Source organism: Myripristis murdjan, chromosome 4, assembly GCF_902150065.1.
Source record: "Myripristis murdjan chromosome 4, fMyrMur1.1, whole genome shotgun sequence".
Taxonomy (NCBI): Eukaryota; Metazoa; Chordata; class Actinopteri; order Holocentriformes; family Holocentridae; genus Myripristis; species Myripristis murdjan.
In genome coordinates, this window is record NC_043983.1 from 26,199,205 (window position 1) to 26,224,438 (window position 25,234).

At 43.5% G+C, this 25,234-nt stretch overlaps 1 protein-coding gene across 3 annotated transcripts in view; it reads left to right on the forward strand.

Annotated features, from left to right (window-relative positions):
- The window catches only part of syde2 (synapse defective 1, Rho GTPase, homolog 2 (C. elegans)), a 51,142-nt gene extending 26,559 nt beyond the window's left edge, over nt 1-24,583 (forward strand). For all 3 annotated transcript variants that reach the window (XM_030050058.1, XM_030050059.1, XM_030050060.1), the window contains exons 5-8: nt 4,713-4,839; nt 15,877-16,058; nt 16,516-16,747; nt 20,400-24,583. In XM_030050058.1, the coding sequence (XP_029905918.1) occupies nt 4,713-4,839; nt 15,877-16,058; nt 16,516-16,747; nt 20,400-21,145 (1,287 nt within the window). In that variant the 3' untranslated portion in view covers nt 21,146-24,583. The remainder of the gene's footprint in view (nt 1-4,712; nt 4,840-15,876; nt 16,059-16,515; nt 16,748-20,399) is intronic.
- Nucleotides 24,584-25,234: the final 651 nt, after the last annotated feature.

Sequence of the window (25,234 nt, forward strand, 5' to 3'; positions counted from 1 at the left end):
GAAATAAAGGTTGGCACGATACAATTACATAATGCATCTTTGTATAGAGAAAAGTAATCCCACTTCCGGAGTAGCCTTTTAGCCTAGTACGCCATGAGATTAGAGTTCACTCTGCTGCTGGTGATAATGCAGAGTAATTGGCCTGTGCAGTATGGAGGAAAGGGACGCACTGTACTTCATGATGTCCCAGAGCTGTGGGCTGTCCTGAGGAGACTGGCCTGTATGCAGCAGAGGGAGAGCGAGGAGAAAAGAATAAAGAGGAAATATGGTGGTAGTGATGGGGTGGGGGTTTAAACCGTGCCCATGGCTCACGTGACCTTCTCGTATTTTGTTTCACCCCTCTTCCTTGTGGTCTTTGAAGCCCAGTAGCGCAGTCCAGAGAGGGGAGAGACACGGCAGCTCTCATTTCTCCTAATTAGAGCTGAGACGCCGGCAGTAAAAGTGTCTGGCCACTGTTCCTGAATGATCGCTCTAGGGGGGCATGCCAGGGGCAGCGGGTGCCTGAGGCCACTGGGCAAACAGTGGGCCTCTCCAAGGAGCTCATCTGTCAACCCAGTCCCCACTCTGGGCCCCTCCTACTGTATGCCGGGCCCTCCTAGCAGCAGTAAAAATAATAGTTATGCTATAATTATCTCATTCATTCAAGTGCACCCCTTAGTTCTGCTCATGTGCCAGGATTTATTTAATATTTTATGATTACAAAATGTGCCTGCCTGGTTTATTTTGTAGAAGTTATGGTAGATAACTTTGCAGAGTGAGTGGGCTTTTGTCCAAAATTTGAACTCAAACTGTTCAAACAGCACCCACCTGAGATTCAGTAGCTTGCCCAAGTCGCCACCCTCATGGATGCTTGTGTGTGGCTCCGCTGCCGGTGCAATGGGGAAATATTAAGCCAGCTTCCCTCTCTGTCACTTTGTAGCTACAGTAAGCTAAGATAAATGACTATAGCCATAGATATAGCCAGGGAAATGAGCATGCATAGCAGTTGGGGACATGTGTGAGAGAAGACATGATTGGCAATGAGGTAGGAGCATCTCCTTGAGGTGACTGGTTGTTGGAGTTGTACCGAGATGGATTTGAACAAATGAAATTACTTCCCCAGGAGCAGACTGGATCATTTTTGATTGCATGCAGTCGGGCTCAGACCCTCTGTGTATAATAGTACTTTGTCAGATTTATGAGGGAAAACAGTTGCCTACAGAAGTTTTAATTGCAGGGTTGTCAGCTCGAGCCCCACACTGTTTCACACAAATCAACACGAATACTACTGTCAGTTGAATAGTATACACTGATTGCACTATTAAGTTTTACCCAATTTCCCCACAGGGGTCATTTAAGTTTAATCTCATTGAATCTAATAGAAATGATCATTTTTCAAGTTAGCATTAGGCTGCATTAGGTTGCAGCGATATATCAGTTGTGGTGTTGTGGTGGCTAGTCATGTCCTCTACCTCCTGAAGACGATTTATCAGTGCTATAGAGGGAGCTGTCTGGACCGCTGCATGGCCAAATTCAACCGACTACCCCCTGGGCCACCTAGCTCTCATCTTACCGGGGAGTTTCAAGGACAAATCTATCAGCACAGCTTTGTTCTGTGCATGTAATTCACTCTGCTCTGCCTCGCCATATCTGGATCGCTGTTATTTTGTTTCTGCGTCTTCTTGTCTGTCTTGGTGTCTGTCGCTCTTTCTCTGCCTCTGTCTCTATCTGTCTCCCTCTGTATTTGTATCTGTTTCTCTCAGTCTCTCTGGGGCCCTTTGTCTTTTATCCCCCTGTGTGCTTGTCTTAATCACTCTCCATCTCTCTCCCCCCTTCGCTGCCTTCTTTCATTACACAGATGTAGCACAGAGTAGAGCCGACTTTGTGCAGGGTATCAGTATAAGATCCAGTGTAAGGGCTCCGCCAGGTTGCAGGCAGACATGATAGGATGGGATTGACACCAGATCCCAGATGAATTTACAGGCTGTGTCACTAAAGCACGCATGGCCAAACGTGTAGTAGTGTGCCTTAACAAATGATTATGTGGATCTTTGATAGCTTTTTTTTTTTTTTTCCCAGAGTCTTTCAGAACTGCATGTCCTGAGGGCTTCTCCGAGCTTTTAAGACGCTCCATGATTATGGCTGTTTTGAAAAGCCTGCAGATCATGTCTGTTTCAGAGACAGGAGTTATGTGCTTGAGCGCTTGGTGCCACTTTAAGAGACAGTGTGGGACACTTTGAAGGAGGAACTGTCCTGATAACCTACATACTGCCTTACCTGGTTGGAAAAGATGTGCACCGATAGGATTTAATGAAGTATTACACAGATGTACCATTATCAAACAGTCTGCTTGGCTTTGTGTATGTGTTTTTTTAGTTATCAGAATCAATTTGGAATGACACAGATGTGACAGGTCCTTGCATTTTTGGTCAGCTAAGTATTTGTGTACATTTAGCCATGTACACACATTTGTATGCATGCACGTGTAATTTTCTCTGTGCATGTGTGTGTACTGAATGTGCTTATGTGGTTGCTTATGCTCCCTCCTGTCCTACGTGTAACCATGCGGGGAATCCTTGAGTCACACCAGGAACGCAATCTGTCGTTTTGTCATGGAGGTGAGAACAGATCATTATTTCTCGGCCAGTGTCCAGGCCAACTATTAGAAAGTTGAGTCATGTTTCGGGAAAGTAAACAGCTCAGTGGACTGACTTTGGGCCAGCATTCGAGGGAATTAATGCGATTCAAGTACGCTTTCCTTTCTGTCCGTTCTGCCTCCTTGATGTTTCAATAAAAATGGTTAAGCTGATCCCAGACGAAAAGATTTCTGATCCTGAAACCGTTCCTACAGTCGCGGGAAGTCCACGTTGTCGTCAAGGGAACTTGATTTGTTTTGTTTAGGTCCTTGTGTTTGCCTTATTCAGCATATAGGCCTTGGCCGGCGCTGGCTGCTGTGTTGCCCAGCAGCAGTGGTACATAAGGGCAAGCCCTCTTCACTAACAGCTGTTCCCTGCCTGTGCTCAGCTCCCCCCTAAAGAAAAGCTCTTTTTTTCTGAATGGACTTGTTGTTCATTGTGCCCAGTGACTTCTGTTTACTCTCACACAAAGCCCAATCCCTGCCTAATCTGTCCTCCTCTCTCCCTCTCGCGTGAGGTTTAGAAAACGCTGCTCAACTGGACAGCAAGACTTCACAAATAGTCGGGCTGGGGAGATGGAGAGACATTATAGTGGTCCGAGACCGCAGCCTGGAAACGCTGTAAAGGCAGCAGTGTGTGTGTGTTTGTGTGTGTGTGTGCGTGTGTGTAACCGGACCTGACCCGCCATTCACAGCCCACTGACTTAACATGTTGCCAGGGCAACCACACCAGTTGGCCTGCTATGGCACATACCAGACAGACACATGTAGGAGAAATTATGGGATGTCTGTAGCCAGGCCTAATCCCAGCATAACAAGGAGACCATTTTTTGCAGTGCCTCAAGTATCAAATGTCAACACGTGAAGCTATTTCTAAAGGAAATTACGCTTGGAAGGAGTTCCCTGCTTAGTTCGTCCATTGTTGATGCTGTGTTGTCAGCTCAGTTTTGAAAAGACCACAATATTTATCCATTCTTTTATCCATTATGTGATACTTTCAACACATCCATGAGAGCAGTTTAGGACAACGCAGACAGATACCGTATTTCTTTGTTTCTTTTCAATGTCATGCTGTAGTAGTAGCCAAACATGGCAATGGGATAATGTACAGATGTGTTGAGAATGACTCTTATGGGATTGTCATTTACCTAAACAGAAAAAGTTTGAAAGCTTTTTTTAATGCACAGCACAGTCAAACATGTCTTAAATAAATGTGTCGGCCTTTAGCTGAAAAGAGGCAGCTGGCACTCAGTCCACGTACCGGGATTCATGAAGGCTCAGCAGGGGTGGGAGCTCCCAGTTAGGTTGGTGCAGTCCTTTTTTTTGGTTATGTAAGGCCATGTGATTTGGGCTGTTATTGATCAGTTGTTTTGCACGTAGTGTCCAAGTGGCTTTTCTTGTACCAGCCAGGTGCCATTCCACTCTGCACCACCTGGGTCTTGTTTCACTGAGCTGTGCCATGCAGCGATTCATAGCACTACTCTGAATGCCAGTTTGTTTCTCCTCAGCAGGTGCTCGCCACACTATGGCAAGAAAATTTCAGTGTCAGTGCTTTTCTCAGTTGAAAAAATGTCTCCATGGCATTCCACAATCAAAAAAATGGTTTTGCTAACCTCAAGCGGCAGGCAGATATGCTATTAAGGCTATTTTTGACCAGCAGAATGTGGAAACTTTCCTCTTAATGCGACAACTGAGGAAAAATAACATAATGAATGATAAAGTGAGGTTCATAATTTCAAGGTGGGACTCTTCCTGAAGTCTAAATGGTTCCTTTTCTAATCTTTTGGCTATAGACCTGACATGCATTCAAAAAAGGTCTCAAAAACAAAAAAAACACAAAAACATACCCTTGAATGATAATATCCACTTCAGTGCTTTAATATGTAAAATATATGAAACTGCTCTGTTCTAGTAATAGTCCAGAATGAGTTTTGAGACACGTGACAGTAGGTCTGGCTTCCTTCCAGCACAACGTTGTTTGGAAAGACGTAGAACTTGATCGATAGGGTTGTAAAAATGTCCGCTTTTCTGTCAACTGTTTGACTGCTTGGCCGTGTGTGTTTGTTTGACCTACTTATGTGTGTGTATGTCTTTCCAGGTGGTGGGTCTGTACCGTCTGTGTGGCTCTGCGGCCGTAAAGAAGGAGCTACGAGAGGCGTTTGAGAGAGACAGCCATGCCGTGGAGCTGTGTGAAAACACTTACCCCGACATCAACGTCATCACAGGTAAACTCACCAGAGCACAGAGCACACAAAGCACCGGGTCACCACACACACACTCAATGTAGGATGTTCTTTAAATATGAATTTTGCAATACTGCTGTTGTTGGACGGAGTTGACTTTCAATAAGCCACAGACTCTAATTTGAAGTGATTTTGCCCTACAGGGAGCCTTATATCAAGAGATATTTTGGTTTTTGTTCAGTATTAAATGCTTGTGAAAGCATTCAAACACAAGAAATCTCATCCAGCATCATTGATATATTTTTAATATTATTAATAATATTATTAATATGTTTTTTAATCTAAAAAATAACTAAATAATAAATTAAAAAATCAATTTGGCCGCATTCAACAGCCTACCATTGAAAACACATACTGCGGAGATTGAGATTGATCATTCGTATCAAAAGAGTCAGCTTACCATCGCAAAATTAATGTTGTGTAGGCTAATACTATTTTTAAACAAACCATAAACCCTGACTTTGGCCATCAAATTGCACCCGAATGGAGGTTTTGAACAGTTGTTGAGCGCTGCCATGGATCTTTTCTTTTTTGGATTGAGAGGGTTTCATGCTATTTGCCTATAACTTAGCCCTACAACTTAGTGACATTATAGGCTAATTACATATACACCAATCAGTTTACGATACTGAGTGAGTGAGTTCTTATGTGATGCACTGAACTGATAATGGCTCTTCTTTTGGAGGGTGGCGTGGACACCGTGAACAGGACTCATGGGTGAATATCGGTCAAGTTTGGCTCCAAAGTCAGAGAATTTATCTTGAATCGCAAGTTAACGTAATTTGTCGTTCTGTCCTCATGTGGAAACATTTGGCCTCCAGCACAGTGTCAGGACTGGGCGCGGGGGCAACGACCCTCCCAACCGTAGCATTTCAGGGGAAATCACCCCAATGCCCCCCCCCCCATAGTCGGCGCCGGTGGCTGTCACAGAGAGAGCTGTTGACCTTCCGATCTCAAGATACGCTCCCTGTCCAGCAGACTACCTTTTCACCCTTATTATGTTACATAATACACTGAGTATACAAAACATCAGCAGCACTTGGTTTTTCCATGAAACAGGGTGAGCAGGTGATGCCGGGTGAAAGCGGCGATCCCGTATTGATTTGACCGGTTATGTCAACTTCAGTCATGGACAAGAGCAGATGAGGCAGAGGACGCAGATAAAAGAGAGATTTTTCCTTTTAAGTTTTGAGATGTGGCGTGTGCGGGAAGAGGCACAACTTACATTTAGGAAGGTGTTGATGATTTTCTGCAGTGAATCATAGCACTCATATTATAGCAGTATATCAAATAACCAGCTATGAAGCACATGTGCACCAGTAACGGCACAAATTGGGGAAATAATTTATAGCTGGTATTTGCATTTATTGATCTGATGAAATGAATGAAGTACTCGCTCAGCCCAGTAAACATGCCTGAACCAGTGGGTCTGTATTATGTAGGCTATTCCTCTTTATGTGTCCTCTGCAGATAGGTCAGCACATGCATGTGTCTTTTCGAGTGTATGTGTGTGTGGGTCTGATGTTTGTAGTAAAAGCATTCCAGCAGTCAACATGCCAGTGTGGGTCGGTGCCTTAGGGAAAGGCCCACACACACACACACACACACACACACACACACACACACACACAAAGCAGGCCAAGCTGTACATTCAGGTCATTCTTTCTTCCTCAAGTCCCAGGTTGAGACACGCTTTCTACTGTCCGACTTAGTCAAGACGGAAGAGTTTTTTTTTTAATCAAAAGTAAACAGCTCAGCCTGAAGAGAGTGACTCTAAAAGTGTGAAGAGCACTCAAAGAAAAGCTGGCGGCGTTGGCATTGTCATCCTCTGTCTGTGAGCATGTTTTGTTGTCCTAGAATCAGTGTTCCAGCTGCCGTGTCCCCTTATCAAAAATCAGGAAAAGAATTGCCAGTGAAATCCATTGCCAGGGAGAGTTGCGTCTCCGTGCTGCTCCCCAGCTTTGATATCGTCATGAGAACAGCGTGGCTGCTTCCAGACGTTCACAAAGACACATTTATGCTCAATTCAGCAGTCTTGAATTGTCAGTTGCCTTGTCTGATCTTAACCCAGCACGCTACCTGAGCAAAGACATCAAGGCATCAGTCTCACCGAACATACAAGAGAGCCAGCGCAGCACTCTACTGTCAGCTCTTATGGCTTAGTTCTAAATTCAGCCCATGAATTTTATCTTCACATCACACAGAATCAGAATGTGACATCATGTGCACTTAGGTCTGTGAATTAAGTAAATTAACCTTACTGGCATGCTATGAGCCAAAAATAGCATTGTGTTTAATATAATCTGTACAAAACAAATTTAGTACCATCTAATAATGTCTCACAGCTGTGATCTACGATATCGGTGTTGAAATTTGTATTACAGGAGAGTTGTGCTCTTTAAGTTGCTGGTTAGTGGGAAACGGACAGAGTCAAAGTCTCTGTTGTGCTGATGGGTTTCTGTTGGCTGTGTGTGTGAATTCACAGGTCAGAGTGTGACAGACAAGCTGTGACCTTCACATGCACATGCGATCAGTGTGAAATTATTCCATAGCAGGATGCAAGTGATTTCATCGTTCACATTTAATCCTGTTGGTTTGCAGCCCATGTATGGGGATCGTAATGACTTCTCGTATAGTTTTCCATTAATATGGAACCAGGATAGTGTTTGCTTCCTCAGCGTCACAAGCTGTCTTCTGTTTCAGCAGCTTGATTTGTTGATTCATATCTGCAGCCATTTGAGATTGAGTTACCACATATCTCACATACTCTTCAGCTTCCACCAACAGCTGCGTCATTGGATTGAGTAATGATCCAACACTAGGACAGAGACTGGGGGGCAAAAGGTGGAGAAAATGACTTGGTCATGATTTTTTTTTCTCCCACAAAAAGAGGAAGACCATGGAAGCCCCTGGGCATTGTGGGAGCTGCTGTTGGTTTTGGGAAGAGGCCCCGTATAGCCGTCCTCCTATCATGCCCGCTTTGATCCGCATGCATTTGCATGGCAGGGCAAAGAACACAGTTAACAGTTGAGCGGGTTAGAAAAAAAGGGCCAGCACCGGCGTGGATTGTTGGTTTTTGCTTGCTGTCTAAATTTGCTCTGCCGAGCGAGTGGGTGTTGCAGATGGGCCTGAGTGAGTGGAAGCGGACATAGAGGGGGAAGGGTGTCTGAGCCACGGCTGGCCTGGCAGATGAGGGGGTTTGGGCTGTGCACTTCAAAAAATGTGCACCTCAACATGTGATTTAGTCCTGGATTTAGTCTTACAAGGTTTGTTTTTGAAATAAGTGGAACACTCCCAACTGATTGACCTAATTTCACTTCTTCCAAGAACTGTTTTGATAATATTTTGAAATATGACTTACCACACAATTTCTTGAAATTTAAATTAGATTCAAGTGAAATAAGATTTTCATAAGGAAAACAAAAGATAAAATAATTGCTAAAATGGGGTTGCTGTAGTATAGATGCCAGAGTGGAGTCACAGCACAGGCGGAGAGGCTAATAAGCAGGCAAAACGGATGAGCTAAGAGGGCTGGCATGTCACACGGCTAATTTAAAAGCAGAGGTAGTGAAAGGGATTATCCAGGGGTCAAAGTTCAATCCAAAGCTTGCAAAACACGCTCAGTGCGTGGCCCTCCTTTGTTTCAAATCACAATCCTTTGTTTCGAATCGCAATCCACTCAAAGCAACCAAAAGCGGTCTTATCAACTTGACTGGCATGCTCTGAAAGACGAAGAAAAAAAAACATCATCTTGACTCAGCATATCGTGCTTCATGCTGTTACACTTGTTCTTTATGAGATGTAGAGGCAGAAAGTTTCAGATCTCTCTAAACTCCGCTCACAATCGTGCATTGACATCAGCGGTGTGGGGTTGAGCAGAGGCAGAGGTGAGGGCCATGCTCAATTCACTCATTTCAAATTGTTTGAACTGTTAATTAAATATGTGCATTTACTCTCACCCATTTTGTTATAGATTAAATGCAATGATCTTAAAATGGCCAGAGCAGCAGCTCCACTTAAGTTTTTTTCTTTAAATGTCCACTTTAATGCTTGGTTGCACTCTTACTGGACTGAGTTGTAACTGAATAATAGTTGTGCTTTCTGTTTTACGATCCCATCCTGTCCATAGTCCTTGGTGCTGTCTGTCTTGTCACACCGTTTCAATAAAGAGAAACAAAAACACTATAAATAAGTTGATGCAGCTGAACCTGGTGAGGAAGGATTCAGTTACAAAGGTCAGTCATTAGAGTCTTATGGAGCCGTTTGGCAGGAGATCAGCAGCACAACAACAAGCAACAGTGTCTTCAGCCACTGAGCCCCCCACACAGCAGGGCCAAGTGTGGCTCAGCACAGCCAAGAGCGCTCAAAGTGTTTACAGCACGGGCTGGAAAGCACTTTTTGGTTGTTTTTTTTTTTTTTTTTTTAAAGCTGCAGCTCCTTATAGGTTATCCACATTGTCAAAAAAACGGTGCAGAATAAATCAGTTTTGGAAAGTCTGGTTACGTCTGGTTTTGGAAGACATTCGGGTGACTTTAGCCAATCATTAAGCCCGAGCTCAACCTGTTTGGCCTTTTTGTGAAAACAAGGCGTCTAATGTCCTCCAAATGGAACAGAGCAGGCTTGATGGAAAACTGGTTCAGATGTATGCCCTCTGAGGATGAAAGGAAGCCAGTGTGCCCCCCCAGCCCAGTTAGCTGATGAAGTCCAAGAGTGTTCAGCACAGTTATTGATCCTTTTTTTTTTTTTTTTTTTTTTTTTTTTTTTTTTTGCAGTTTGCTACTTGCCTTGCTGATTCGTCTTTTCCACAGCCTCGCTTCCAACTTCACTCCTTCCCCCCCATTGGCTGTGTATTGCAGCCTTGCCCCAGTGAAGACATGGAAAGTCATTAACAAGTGCCCCCTTTGTTGCCGAACAAACACAGATGGTATTTGGCTCACGCATGGGGGATTAGCTGAACCCTGGGCCGGCTAGAGAAGCAGGCAGCCTCTGCACAAAGAGCTGCAGGCCTATGTGGGTGTCAGGGCAGCGTTTCTTAAACTGTGGGTTGGGCATCAGAAATGGGTCCAAGGTCTGCTTCGTATGAGTCCACACATGGCAAGATAGCTCCACTGTTTCTGAAGGCAAATCTATATTTGCTCATTTTTTGGAGTTGAAAGTTGAAAAGTTGAAGAAACCAAAGCTACTGAGCAAGGCTGCACCATGCCACCGGACGAGGCAGCGACACAGATCTCCTCTGGCCCCCCCTAGCGCTCTGGGGGCATGCGGGTGGAAGAGAGAGGAGGACAGGGGAGGTTGGGTGGGTGGGTGGTGCTGGAGGAGAGGGGAGAACAAACCCGCATTTGTTCTCTGGGCGAGGCATTGACTGCAGCACTGACAAGAGGAGTGACCTGCTGCTTTGTTTGAACAAGAGGTCAAAGGTAGAGCCGTGCCCCATTGCATTGTGTGCCTTGTAGTGTTTGGTGGCACATTTGCAACATAGAAGTAGTTTGCATTGCATAGGGGAAAAAATACAGTTGCATCAAAATGGCGTATGCATTATGTATGAGTCCCAATCATCAGTGTTTCCACTGCCTTAATTATGGATGATACTGTTGCAGTTCCATACACTGTAGCATTGTTTTGTGTTTTCATTGCTATGCTGTGTGCAATTACAAGGCTCTTTCTACTGTTTGTACTTAGTCAAAGTCACTCCAGGTAAGAGTGCCAGCCGAATGTGCAAATGGAAACACAGCACATTTTTCTCCTGGTGAAAAGTCAAGTCCCAACAGTTTGAGAGTGAGTTAGCAGACACTCAGCATGTGTTTGCTGTCATCTTGGCTGTGAAAATGAGTGGAGCACCTGCAGAGGAAGCCCACCTGTTCACCCATAAGCCAATGACCTTGTGTGTGTGTGTGTGTGTGTGTGTGTGTGTGTGTGTGTGTGTGTGTGTGTGTGTGTGTGGTCGTGCAGATTCAGTGAGTTAATGTGTGTTCATGTGCATGATTCAGTGAGCATGTGCATGTGTGTTTTGGTGAGTGAGTGTGTGTGTGTGTGTGTGTGTGTGTGTGACTGAGTGTGTGGGAGGGTGTGTGGGAGGGTGGGGGAGAGGGGGGGTCAGACAACAACAGGGTTTAGACACTAAAGTAAACACAGGCACTGACTCATAACAGGCTAATGATTTACCTCAATGGCTGTATTCTCCTCACTTCAGAGCAGCATGCACACAAACACACACATTCTTTCTAAACCATACTTGCAGCTGGAGCAATATTTTTGTAAAAACATGGAAATAGATGGAGCGTAGGCAAGCATGTGATGTTTTTGTTCACCTTTACATGGTACCATCATTAGATTCTTTCAGAAATGCGTAGGAAAGGGTTCTGAAAGCATTTCCATTGGTAACGGCACGGTTACAGGTTAAATTCCTGGAATCTGATTTATTTCCTCTTCAGTGATACTAAAATCTGAGTTTCAGAATCTTTTAGGAGAAGCAACAGGGCTGTCGTCTGAGCGGAGACTTGGCAACACTTCCGCAAATATGTGTAAATAAGCACCAAGCCACAAGTGAAAAACTGCAAAACAATGCAAACAGCAAGTTGGGGTGCATGTCCTCATCAGTATTTGGGGAGAACAAAGAGTCCATCTTGAATGCCTCATGTGAACATTGTCAAAACATAACATAACATAAACATATTAGTAACTGAGTGATGCCACTGTCCTGGGGCAGTGTGCAGGACGTGACTGGAAAACTGTCTCCTCACAGCTGATGAGCAGCAGTGGCCAGAGGAGGCGGCTTTTCTCCCACAGGTAAAACAGAAAAAAAAAAAAAAAAAAACACTGTAAAAAGTGTCAGAGGCTGATGTCATCATTGAACAAGCAGGGGTTAATTTAGGTTAGCTCAAGAGTCTGATACCTCATGATTGTTGAGGTAACTGACTCTACTTTTAATTGACTTTTTGTAGGATTCAGTAATAAAATAATAAAATATATAAATCATAGATCAATCATTAGAAATGAAGAAAAAAAAAAGCCACCTCATGTAGAGGAGCAGGGCGTCCAGTGCACAGCCAGAGGAGAAAAACAAAGACTTTAAAAAGGTTAACCTTTGAGCTCCTCCTACTCTTCACGGTTTGTTCTCCATGCATGGAAAAGGAAACAAAAGGCTGAACCTGAACTTCACAGGTTCTGCCAAGTCCCAGGTTAAGGAAAGTTCTAGGTTCACCCCTGACAATCGAAAAGGGCCAACTGCAATGCTAAGTGAAAAGTATCCTACTGTTTTTTATGTCCACACTACCTGTCTCACAGGTATTGCAGGGAAGGTCATCGGGTCCACTGTGCTTGTGTTTCCATTTTGAGGGAAAAAAAAAAAAAAACAGTCAAGTGGTACCTCTTGGCATGTTATTGCATAGTGGCTGAAAAAAAACATTGCTTTGCTGAGATAAGGATAAAAACGCATGGCTCATTTTGCTTCCAGGCAATCTGATTTTCAGCGATGAAACATGCTGATTATAATTATCTCAGTGAGGTCTCAGTGAAGACTGACAAGGGGAAGCCTGAGGATGTTCACAAAGTGATTTTGTTAAATCTCCTTTGCATTATCTGGCCTTATCACATTCTGCACATACCAAAATTTGTGCTCAAACCTCTCGAGATAAAAGCATAGCAGATGCATTCAAGAAAAATCAGATTAAAAAACAACTAAAAAACACTGTACACTGTAATTTTGTTTGACTGTAATTTTTCCAGAACCAAATTTCTGACCCTGTTGTGAACATAGTTGTCATTGTTGGATCTACTTGGTCTTTACTGGTTCAAGCGTTTTTTTTTTTTTTTTTTTTGCTGATTTATTATTATTTTTCTCCTCCTCCTTCTTCTTCCTCTTCTTCTTCTTCATGTTCGTCTTTGTCTTCAGAGATGTTTTCTCAAATTCTTGTTAGTTGGTTAATGATTGCAAAGTGAAAATTTTCACATTGGTTGGAAGCTGTGTGCAAGTGCTGCCCAAGAAATATGACCCCAATCGGCCTGATGGGGGTGCTATAAATAAAGGTCAAAATTTTGAACTTTGAAATGTCTTAACTCTGTCTATCCTCACGCTACAACTTTGTCTTAAGAACCCATGAAGTCCAGCATAATGGATTTTCCGCCATTGTAACATTTTTTAAAGATCACATTTTTGGCATCTCCTCCTAAACTGTAGGTCTGATTGCTACCACATTTGCTGTGGATCATTATGGGACCGAGCGTATCAAAAGTTGCTGAAAGATCGTTGATACAATGTTTCATTTTAAAGATATTGACAAGTGAACTTCAAAAGGGCGTGACTCAATACATATGTGGACAAACGTCAACAACCTTTGGAACAATCATTATGAAACTGAAACGTAAAATTTCATTCAAATCAACCAGGACTTGTTTGTCATTACAGTGCTTGCAGGATGTGTTTCCCAGTGTAGGACTATGTTTGTAAAACTATCTTTAAATTGCTCAATAGGGGGTGCCACCAGTTCCAACATGCATGCATGGGCCTGGCGCAAATTAGGCAATCAATCAGTGATAGTTTGTCCTAACATCACCAAACTTGGTGGCTATTTTAATTAATCTGTTGAAACTTAATTTCAACTCCTAATGGTCTGTGCTGGCTTGAAACCCAGAAGTTTTGTTTCTACTGTTGTGTGTTTTTACTGGATCCACCAATACCTGCCTCAGGAATGCACCCCATCCCTCTCTCTCTCTCTCTCTCTCTCTCTCTCTCTCTCTCTCTCTCTCTCTCTCCCTCTCTTTCTCTCTCTCTCTCTGCTGTGCATTGTCAAGGCGTGTTGAGTCTCAGCGCTGATCAGAAAAACAGCTCCCTTAACAAGGGGGATACTGTCACGCACCATGACTTTTAAGACACATTTTATACGTCAGAAGGAAGCAGAGGGATGAGCCATGGGAAATACCTTTTGACTCAGAAAATGAAAGAACAGGAACGAACTGAAAAATAATACTGATGACATACCCATTCAATGAACTCTAGAGCTCTAATGACTTTACCTGTTGTGTTTTTGATGCACGGTGTAGCAAAATTCACATTAAAATTAGCTGAATTTTTATATTTTAGTTGTTCTGTGCTTGATCTTGATTTTTTCTAAGTGTTGAGTATGTATTTGTGATTTGTGCTGAAAGCCCATACTGGAGTAATTCATGTGAATCTGATTCTAATTGGAGAGTTGGAAGTGTAGCAGCGAACTGAATCCATGTCCTTCTTTCAACACGTCCTACATTCAATTCATAAGCTCGTATGCAAGCTTATTTGCTGCAAAATTTGAGAGTTTTAACCCAGAGAGCACATAAACCTCATGTTGATTTTTAAACTTTTTTTTCTGTAAAGATTAACAGGTTTATACAGTGAGTTACACTGGGAAGCGTTAAGCCGCAGGCTCTTGTAAAGAGGGGAGAAAAGACTTAGTGGGATTAAAAAGCGAGCATGTTAAGTTGTGCCCTCACGAGGCCTAAGGGGATGTCAGTGGACTTACAGTGAATTGTACTGTAGGTTGCTGTAAATAGGAGGCAGAGGCTGAGTAGAAAAACACCTGGGGGAGGAGGAGTGCGGGGGCACAAGTCAGCTATGTATAAGTGTCTAAGCAGGAGCTCCTATTCACAGCAGCCTAATCAGGATCTGCTTCAAAAGCTTAAGGGATTGCCTCGCTGCTTCTTTGACCAACAGGATGAAAGTGCACAGACATTTATATACCTTTCTATCTGTTTTTATACCTCAGAATATTTCACTTTCTGTGTATCCACCAGATTTTATGTGGCAAAGTGGTGTCATCCATCTTCACTTGCAGTTTTCCTTTCCCCCTAGAAACAGATGAAATGGCTTTGGGTGGGCGAGCGGTTTCAGGGGTCTGATCATGTCACAGGAACCAGTTTTCACATGGCTGATATCCTGCTCTGTAGGCAGACACTGGTTATAGACAAAAATGAAAACAGTTTTCTAGCAGAAGATTCTCATTCTCATTTAAATAGTACCAAAAGTTAGGTTTCAAAACTTGTTTTCAGTTATGAATTAGCCGCTAATATTACAGTCAGGGGTGGGGAAAGAGAACATTATTCTAAATTGATAGGGCGAATGCTTTATTTGCGTGCTATTTGAGTATAATAGTAAAAGTGATTGATATGAAATTTAATCATACCAGTGTTCATCAACAAACATATTATGTCTTAAAGGCAGTGCATATTGCTTATTACTTTTGAACATAAGCAATACTGCTGATTACACAGCCCTGAACCCTCTCTGAGAAATGATCCAGTTTCACGCCGAGGTTAACGGGAACAGAAATCCACCGCAAAGAACTGTCACAGTGCCAAAAGACTTTTTTGTATTCCACTATTTGTTCATTTTTTTTTCCTCCGTCTTAGATGAAAAGGCATGCCAGTGATATTTCAGGGGCTCAGTGGAGACAGACAGCATGGGTTTCATATTTGCTTGCAGCTTTTGTCTAGGTCACAGGGGGCTAAAGTCACAGGTGTGAATGTGCCGTCGCGTAAATCTGGCCCCTTACACTCTTGGCTGCCGCGTCACGCCCGACTCTAATCAGGCATCTCACCAGACGCCACAAAAAAAAAAAAAAAAAAAAAAAAAAAAGCCACGGCAACAATGAGACTTCGTTTGGCAGCCAACCAAGAGTGCACCAGGTCCAGTCGTCTAACACAGAGGGAAAAGAAAAGCCTTTGATTTCTCAATAACAACGCCTCATAAAAATGACATTGTTAGCGATTTGTCAGGTATTTAAGATTTAAGTTGCCCGTGTGAAGGATAAGAGGTGTCTCCTTGTTTATGTGGCAAAATCAAGTGAAGCTTTGATGAGTTCAAAGCTTCGGGTTCTGGGGGTTATTCATTGTGTCTCGATGAAAACAGCTAAATTAACATCCAGTTGTTGTTGTCATCACCGTCTGAACTTGCACTGTCTTCTCAGCTGTTTGGAGTGTTTCTCATGCTCTTTTTGTTTATTTCTCTCTCTCTCTCTCTGCTTCCACGTTGTGTTCGGCCCTCCTCAGGCGTATTGAAGGACTACCTGCGAGAGCTGCCCTACCCTCTGATCACCAAGCAGCTGTATGAGGCCGTGCTGGAGTCCATGGCCAGGAGGCCTCTGCGGATGGGGGCGACGGGCTGCGAGAACGACCAGGCCGACTCCGAGCACACCGTCAGCCTGCTGGACAACCTGCCCGAAGTGGAGAGGGTGAGGAAGAGCTAGATTCCTCCTGACTGTCACACAAATGGGGATGAAGATGATGATGGTTATAATGAGGATCAGGATGATAACACAAATAGTTACTACTATTGCAGCTGCTGGTTCTGCCACTACCAGCGGTGCTACCAGGATCTTAAATATATGTTTTAAATTTCCATCTTGTACTGATTCAGTTTTCCTTGACACAGGTGGAAAACTCCACTGAATCTGAATCTGATCAGCAAATATGCCGATTTTTTTCATTTGTTTAAAGAAGAATACTATTTTAAGAGTCTACACGGCGCTGATTGATCTGTTAAGGCTGACCTTTTTGCAGCGTAGCACTGACGTCAATGCTGCTACAACTACTAATCATCATAATAATATGCCTGCGTGTCTGCCTGTTGATGTATTTGTGTGCGTGCGTGTGTGTGCGCGCGTATGTGTATGTGTGTTCATACATCAGGTGACACTGCGGAAGCTTCTGGACCACTTGAAGCTGGTGGCGTCCCACCAGGAAGTGAATAAGATGACGTGTCAGAACCTGGCGGTGTGTTTTGGCCCGGTGCTGCTCAGCCAGCGCCAGGAGGCGTCCTGCCACACCAACCGAGTGTTCATCGACTCCGAGGAGCTGGCCAGCGCCCTGCACTTCAAAAAGCACATCGAAGTCCTGCACTACCTGCTGCAGCTCTGGCCAGGTAGCCCCCCTGTCTTTTTTTTTTTTTTTTTTTTTTTTTTTTTTGGAGTTACTGACTAAATTTGTTGTTCTTTGACAACAAATTCTGTTTCCAAATTCTGTTCAGTTTTCCGCAGCTCTGCCAGGTATGCGGACATGAAACTCGGTCTAACATACAATCAGATTATACATGTTAGTAGGTCTGTATTTACCAACCTCCTGTCCTTGCTTCTGCTTGAGGGTCTCGTGCAAATTAATACCAGCTCTGTGGTTCAGCTCCGCTCAGGACTGTAAAGGGGCTGGGCTGCTTTGATCCTTGAGGTTACCCACCACTGGCACAAACACATCAGATAACCATTGGCCACCATCTGTTGGCTCCTCAGAGATGAAACTCTCCACAGAGTGCTTGATCATGTCAGAAAGCAAAGACCCGAGCCAGTCAGAGCCAAGCCATTAAGCTCCACTGTAAACCAAACTTTGAGGCGTGGCCCCCTGTGTTCAGATAAATCACCAGCCGAGGACAGATACCCGGTACCAGCCGCCGTCCTCACTCGTCATCTGTCTCCGTGTCCAACTGCTCTCCTCAGGCTGCAGCTGTCTGCTCAGTGTGAGATGTGAAGGAAATCAAGGAATATTCAGGAAGGATAGAGGAGCACTGGAAATGAATGCAGGCGCTGCACAATTTGTGCTTAATATTATTTTGACAAATAAATTGACCTTTTTTCTTTTGGCATTACATTTTTTCTTTTGGTGCTTTATTTGTTTTAATTTGAATTAATACCCACTCTGATCACCCCAAGTAAAGCAACTGACTGTCCTTGTGTGTGACGGTGGACGCTGTGATACAGTTGAGGTCTGAGAAACTGTAGAAACGGTGTAAACTTCCAAATTAACTGAGCTACCCTGTCTACAAGCAGATTGAAAGGATATCACCATATGAAAACACTTCACTGTTATCTAGTGTTGATGATTTTCATGTTTTTATTGAACTGAAGGAGTACATGGTCCCCTGAAAAATGCTCAGTGAAGCTTGAACACATTTGCTGAAAATGTGCAAATTTCAAGTGCTCATAATAGAGTAAAACAGCAAATTTAGTGAGTGTACAGATCAGAGGTATTCGCAGCATGAGGAGTTGGGAATGAAATGCTTTGGCATGGCCAATATTTGTGACGATCAGTTTCAATCATGACTTTCATTAATAATGAAAATGGGACCAACGTGGTCCTTTTAAAGAGTTCATCTGAGTTCATCTTGATTGATGCCTTAAGGAGAACAGACTCTGTCATGGAACCTAAAGTGTAGGCATATGCTCTTGCCCTTAAATTTAACTGCATCCTCCCACTCCCAAATTCAGCCAGTTCAGTGTAAACCACAGACGTGAAGCACCCTCCACCCTCCTTAACGGCACGGGGGGGAGGGGGGCACATGAAACAATTTACACTAAGTGCAGCAGTTGAATAAGTCAGCAAATGGAAATCCCATCATTGCTGGTGGCCAGTAATGAACAAAAGGAAAGAGAATTGTTAATAAAATGCGAAGAATTCAAATAGGAAATGTTTCCTCGGGGGGCTCTTCTAGAAGATGTGACAGAGAAGAAATAGAGAATAAGAGCCGGTGGAGGTTTTGGGGAGGTGGGGGCAGGGTGTAGGGTTGTCAGCCTTTAATAGAGGATAGGGAGTGACCTGTCCTGGTCCTGACAGCAGCCTGTGTCACCCGGCTGGTGGCTGTAATGACCCGCTCTGCTGAGAAATACTAACCTTGACCGAGCTCTCAGTCTAGTTGCAAGCTGCTGTTTACACCCCTTGTGACATCTCTCCGTCCACTTCCCCAGCTCCAAGCGTAGGACGAATGGACTATAATTAAAGGCATTCCAGCCCTAACCTTAGCCCTCGGCCCTCGAAGCTTCACCCTAGCATTTCACAACCATTATGGGATATTTTCAGCCGCCTCTTCACACCCCACACACATACCCAACCCTCCACGGCATTGTTGCCGCAGCCTCAAGAGTGTGTGTCTTGTGCCGCTGAGTGAGCGTGAGATAGCTGACAACTGTACAGGCTGTGCTTTCTGCAAGGGCAAGGTCTTTGCACTGTAACAGTGTGTGTGTGTGAGAGAGCGCATGAGTGCTTTTGTGTTTGTGTGTGATTGTGTGACTACTGCCTCTTGGTATTTGACAAATCTCACAGGGAGGTATCGTGTGTGGAAAATTTGCTTGAATTCTTGGTGTGAAACATATGCTGTGCCAACTGCGTGTATTTGTGCCTACACATGTTAGCAGGTGGTTAGGGAGAGATCACACAATGGGGAAAGTGGAAGAGGAGAGAGGGTGTGTGTGTGTGTTTGGGCCCTTGGTATTTTTAATCTACTAGCAGTGCTCTGTGGCCCATATGTACCATCAGAAAAAAGTATATTGTGTTGTTGGTATTTTTTGTCCCAATGACAGAGGATACAATATTTTACCTTTCTCTCTGAGGATGTCACTGTACAAGTACAATAAATGGATAATAACAGGGCCGCCGCTTCCACTTCCCATTATAATGCTGAAAGCTGAGTGTCAACATAATTTTTGTCTTATCACTGAATCACGTCTGGTGAAATCAAATAACACGGTCTCTCCTGGAGGATAATTCCTGTTTGTTTTAGGTGATAATTAGATGAGTCTTCAGCCTCGGGGAAGATGCAAGGAATGCAATCACTGCGCACACATACCAGCGATATTCAGCCACTCCTAATGTTTAATGAATAGAAGCCATAGCATATCAGAGTTTTTTTTTTTTAAACAAATGAACAAGCATGAATTATCGTTCTTAAACCAGAGACCTCAAAGTTTTCCTTCATACACCAAGTTGTCAAAATAATTTTCACCATAACTGCATTATCCAGTATTTACCTTAAGTAATGGTATAAACATCCTTTAGGCCTAACTGCTGTTAACACTTCTTGTTTTGTTTTTTTTTGTTTCCAGTAAGGGCGAGCTAGCGGTGTCGACAAGTGTAGGTACACAGAGAGAGAGAGAGAAAGACAGAGAGAAATGAGAGAGAGACAGGTAACTGGGCTGTGCTGGTTGTGTTGGAGTGCTTTCCATGTAGTTTACTGTCGCTAAGCTTGGTTTAATTGACAGTAATTGAATTATATAATAAAAGAGAGCATTAAATTCAAGTGAGTGCAGCTTCAGGAGAGCATTGCAGTGTGACTTGAGCATGTGTGTGTCTGTCTGCGTCTGCATTTCTACCTTGTGCTGTATTTGTATTATTTTGGCTGCATTTTTGGGAGAAGCCTCACCTCGCAATTGAATCGGACAAGCAGGAGTAGCTGTTCTGAAAGGACCTAATGAACACATCAATGAGTCACTCAGAGCTCTGTGCTGACCGTGAAGGGGGTTCATTACACAATAATTAGCACTTAGTCTAAATATCACTCAAAATAAAGTTCTTTGGTGTAGCAGGAGAGTCAGGGGAGGATAGATACACCTGTGCCCTTTTGCAAATGGCAGGCACAGTGTTGTGTTGCCAAAGGGTTTTTTTTTCTTTCAAGGCAAATGTCAGTTTGTTTGTGAAGTCATCGATGTGGCACTGAAACACAATTGTTAGTCAAAGTAGCTCCTTTTTTTAACCACTGACTCACTTTCTGTCTTTTTCCCTGCTTTTGTCTTTCTTTGTGTCTACTCTTCCAGTTGTGGACCCACATGGCCAGTCCTCTGCAAACACCCCCGTGGCCCCTGTGGCCCCATCGTCATCTGATCTACTGGCCGTCCTCCCTCTGCGGCGGAGAAAAGAGCGCCCCCAGGTGTTGAACCTGACTGATGCGGAGATGGCGGGCGTCCTGAGGCCCAAACCGGGACGCCTGGACAGCCCCAGTAACCGCTATGCGGGCGACTGGAGTGGGTGTGGAGAGAGCTACTTCCCTCCCGAGCTGCTGCTGCCTCCCAGTAAAGAGGAGGCGGACTACGATGATGTGCCCTCTGAGGACATGGAGCCGGCCGAGGAGGCGCAGGAGAAATCGGAGGACAGGGGACAGGAGAAAGGAGCGGAAAGAGGACCAGATCAAGGGCAGGACGTCCCGACTCCTGCGCCAGCTCCGACCGAGCAGGAGCGACTCTCGGGAGAGGCGGTTGAGACTCAGATGGAAGAGGAAGAGGTGAAAGAGGGTGAGGAAGAAGACGAGGAGCATCAGGAGGAGGTGGAGAGCGACGGTTCAGGCAACGGTCAGCCGTCGGAGGAGGAGGAGAGGATGTGCGAGCACATCTTGCCCCCGCGCCTCCCCAAAGAGCACACGTATCAGGCCTACATGAAGATCCAGGACATTAGCCCTGTGCTCAGCAACAGGGTGAACCTGAGGGACCTGCAGGAGAGCATAGACACCCTGATAGGAAACCTAGAGAGGGAGCTCAATAAGAACAAGCTCAATGTTGGATATTGACCGCACTCGCACACACACACACACACACACACACACACACACACACACACTCTCACACACACACACACACTAAGCCCGATAAGGCAAGAGTTGGGGAGGGGGGGTTGAGAACTGACTTTACCAATCAAGGTGCTTCAGGATACAGCCACAGCGACTCCACGGAGATCCTGTGATGATGACGTCATGGCAACGTGGCGCGCGGTGCTGTGTGTGTAAATCTAATGGATGAGATGAGAAGAAATGTAACGGGGCACTTCTGGCGTTTTGTGTCAGTGTCATTTTTTTTACCTTACCCATAGACATTCCGCAGTGTTTTCCTTTGATTTTTTTTTGTCGACTGTCTTACTGTATGTTGTTGTTAATCGTCATTGCTGTTGGTCTGTTTCGGTCCGGTTCTGTGTTCCATGTTGTTATTGTTGCTTCTCTTCTTATTAGAAGAACCCATTGACCCCCAGGGGTGTAAAAGGTGCCTTAATTGTGTGAAGGTGGTACTTCAAGGGAAAAATGCACACTGAAACACAATGCATGTATGTCTCTCCTATGATCTTGGACAGTTCAGGCGGCCCGACCTCAAACCTCTAATGTGATGAAGAGTGAAATCCTGGACCTCCTCCATTACCAGTGATTTGGAGATTATGTGCATTTGAGAAACACAGAATACTTGGTGAATGGATGATTTTAGATCTAAATAAGCTATAGTTTATGTGTACAAATCAGGAAAACACCCTGAGTACTGCTGGGTGTGATGAAAAGTGTTTGTGTGGATGTGCAATGACTTAAAATCTGACCATTGCCCTGCCAAAAAATTCCAAGTATTCAGTGTTTCCCCGTAATTTAAACTTGGCGCAGGAAAGCTTCTCAAACAGCGTTTGGACCGTGGGAGACTGAAACGCTTCACCACATCTGACAGAGATGTAGTAGGTCTTTAAGTGAATAACAAATTTATAAAAACAGAATTTAACAATTACTAGATAGACACAAACTTAATTTTCCCCAAGGGGAAATTGTTTGTGCAAGAAAACAAAAATCCCATACTAATCTTTATCGAGTTTGTGAGGAGCTGTGGTCGTGCAGCAAATTTGGTTGGTGACATTATAGGCTCATATTCCATATTTAAAACGGTTGAGCTGAAAGCTGGTCTCTTTTTCATTGTGAAAGGGGGAAACCCAAGGATTTTGGTTCTCAGTGGCAGGCTGTCTGGAGAGTCTCGAGCTTGTAAACTTTGTGTTCTCATATCCAGACCGGGTCATTGTAGGAGTAACATATGTAAATTCTGTTTTAGGGCGGATTTCCCCTTTAAGGCAGCAGAGAGCTTTTCTATTGAGGTACAAAACACTAAATGTTGTACAACAATAATGCACTTATGAGGCAGGCAGTAGTGTAGATATAGTAGTACATGCAGTAATACTTGGCTGCAACTAGCCCACTGAAACCTCCTCTCAAGGCACAGAGCCATGCAAGGCTCTGCTGGAGCCTGGGACATGAAAACACACACACACACACACACACACGCATGCACATGCACACACATACATACATATATACAGGAGTTTTTTCTATATATGAATGAATATGGATGCAACAATTCATTTAGTTCACATTGAGCTCAAATTATACAAGGTTCTATAATGCTTGCATGGCTACACACACACACACACACACACACACACACACACACACACACATACATACACACACACACACCTGCTCGAATTGGATGCAAGATAAGTGTGATGACACTCTTATCTCGGCTAGCACAAAGGTGTACAGTAGACGTGTATTTGATCTTACGCAGGTGACTAAAAAGAGAGAATGTGTTTCATCTGGCATCATATTCAGTCAATAAAAGTTGAAAAGGCTTAAAAACCCGCCGATATCTCCTCCCAGCTGCCCACTTTTTGGCAGAGCATCAAACAAGTGAAAGAGACAAAGCCAAATGTGAAACACAAATTGCAGAGCAGCATCGACATGATTACTGGAGGGGTTTTGGTTAGTATGATTTAGTTGCCTATGCCTAAATAGACAAAGTACGTTTTCAGCGATCCAGGGATTCAGAATGATCAGTATTTAACATATATATATATATATATATATATATATATATATATATATATATATATATACATATATATACATATTATTCGGAGTATATTATTTTTTGCAGCTTATGTTTCAATGGCGTATTTAAATACTTCTGATGACCTCGTAGTGTTGACTTGTAGTAACAGTCGCTTTCTTCCCTTCGAGCTACCTGTACACATCTTAATGTGCTGGACTAATGGTACAACCTTAGCTGTAAAATATATGATAAAATGTGTTCTTGCAGAAAGAGTGATATTGTTATTTTTGTTATAATTGTGTACATATTTGACATTGTTATTTTGTCTCTGGTGGACTAAGCTGTGTTCATAATTTTGGTGTTTTGTTTTTTTTTTTTGTTTGTTTGTTTTTTTAGGTACTGAACGTTGCATGGTCAAAAGCTTTACTGACATAAACAAGAAATATTTCTCATCTGCCTTGGTATTTGATATTTATGTGTATAGAGACTATGTATTTTGTATTGTATCCTCATTTGTTCACCCTGTCGCTCCAATAGACAGATGACTGCATTGTTCAAGCTTTCCTCCAGAGGACTAAAAGGCAGACACTGATTCAGTTTGCTGCAGTTCCCTGAGGCACTGGACTATCTGATAGGGACAGTTTCTGACTGTCTGTACGCAAGAGTTTGTGGTGTTGTGGCTCTAGACCTCCGTCATGCACAGGCGCAGTCCAAAGTGAGCTAGAATGTCTTCATTCATATACGTTTTTGTATGAAAGAAATATATATCTATATATATGTACACCATAATCTCAATAAAACAGGGCCAAATATCGCCAAGCCGCTAAAACGTTGCAAGAAATATTCATCTTATCTGTGCAGTCATCCTATTTCTCTTACAACTAGAGAAATTTATATTGTTTTTGTAAATAGTAGACTGTTGTGATATGAATAGGTAACAAGAAAAATAAGTCATCAAGGCGGACTATGAAACTAAGTGACTCGGTAAGATGGACATTTTTTGCAGCAAATGCACTTGGCCGTGTTCAAGTGCTCTTTTGTGTATTTTCTTGAGCCCCTCCACCCCTCCCCACCCCCCTATAATATCTGTGCATGGTCCTGCTTCACGGTCTAGCTGTCACTTGTGCCGTCTCGCTCTCAGAGGGGCTGGTGGTGAAAGTGAATTTCAGCAGGGCTCCTTTTAAACCATCTGTCTGCCCGGTCACTGGGAGGGCAGGACAAAGAACAGCCCAGGGCCTCATTCACACAAACCCACTTGGAATTTCATCTTCAACTCGATCTTATTTTGATCTTTCTTTTTTTTTTTCTTACACTTGAAGATCATTTAAAGATTGTTTTTGCCTCGGAATGTTGTTTGGATTTCAGTCCAGACAACTTGGGGAAAAAAAAAAAATCTGCTAGTGGGTTGAGATAATCCCACTTGTTTCCAGTGCTGTTTCACTTGGATTTTTTTTTTTTTTCGGGGAACAAGTATAAATATGTTGAAAACAGGGCAGAATAAGGCAGATCAGTATCACCAGTATCAAGAAAATGACATTTGATTCAATAAAACTCTGGAAACAAGAGGGTTTATCTCATCCCACTGACAGTTTTTTTCAAGTGTTGTAAGAAAAATAAGATTTAAGACTGAATATGACACTAAATGCAGTGTGAGAGGTTTTTGTAAACGAGCCCCCCGCTCTGATTACATTATTCCCTCCCCCGTTGTTTTAAAAAACTACGGCTGGGTTTACAGTGTGGGTGGAAGTCAGATTTCTTTTCACTCATTTGACACATCAGATCTTTTGAGTCTTGTCCAGACATGAAACAGAAATCCTCCCGATGACAATAGAAGTGTAAATCCATCCTCAGATATGGCTGAAGTTAGTCATGCAAGCCTGATTTAACCAACACAACCCTGTTCAATCAGTCAGTCACTTCAAGGAAAGGAGGCCAGAGGGAAGCGGTGTTGGAACAGGGCCACAACCAGACAACTGTAACCTCTGGCTGCTTACAGCGTGTGATGTGAGCGGCATCCTGTTTCTCTGTCA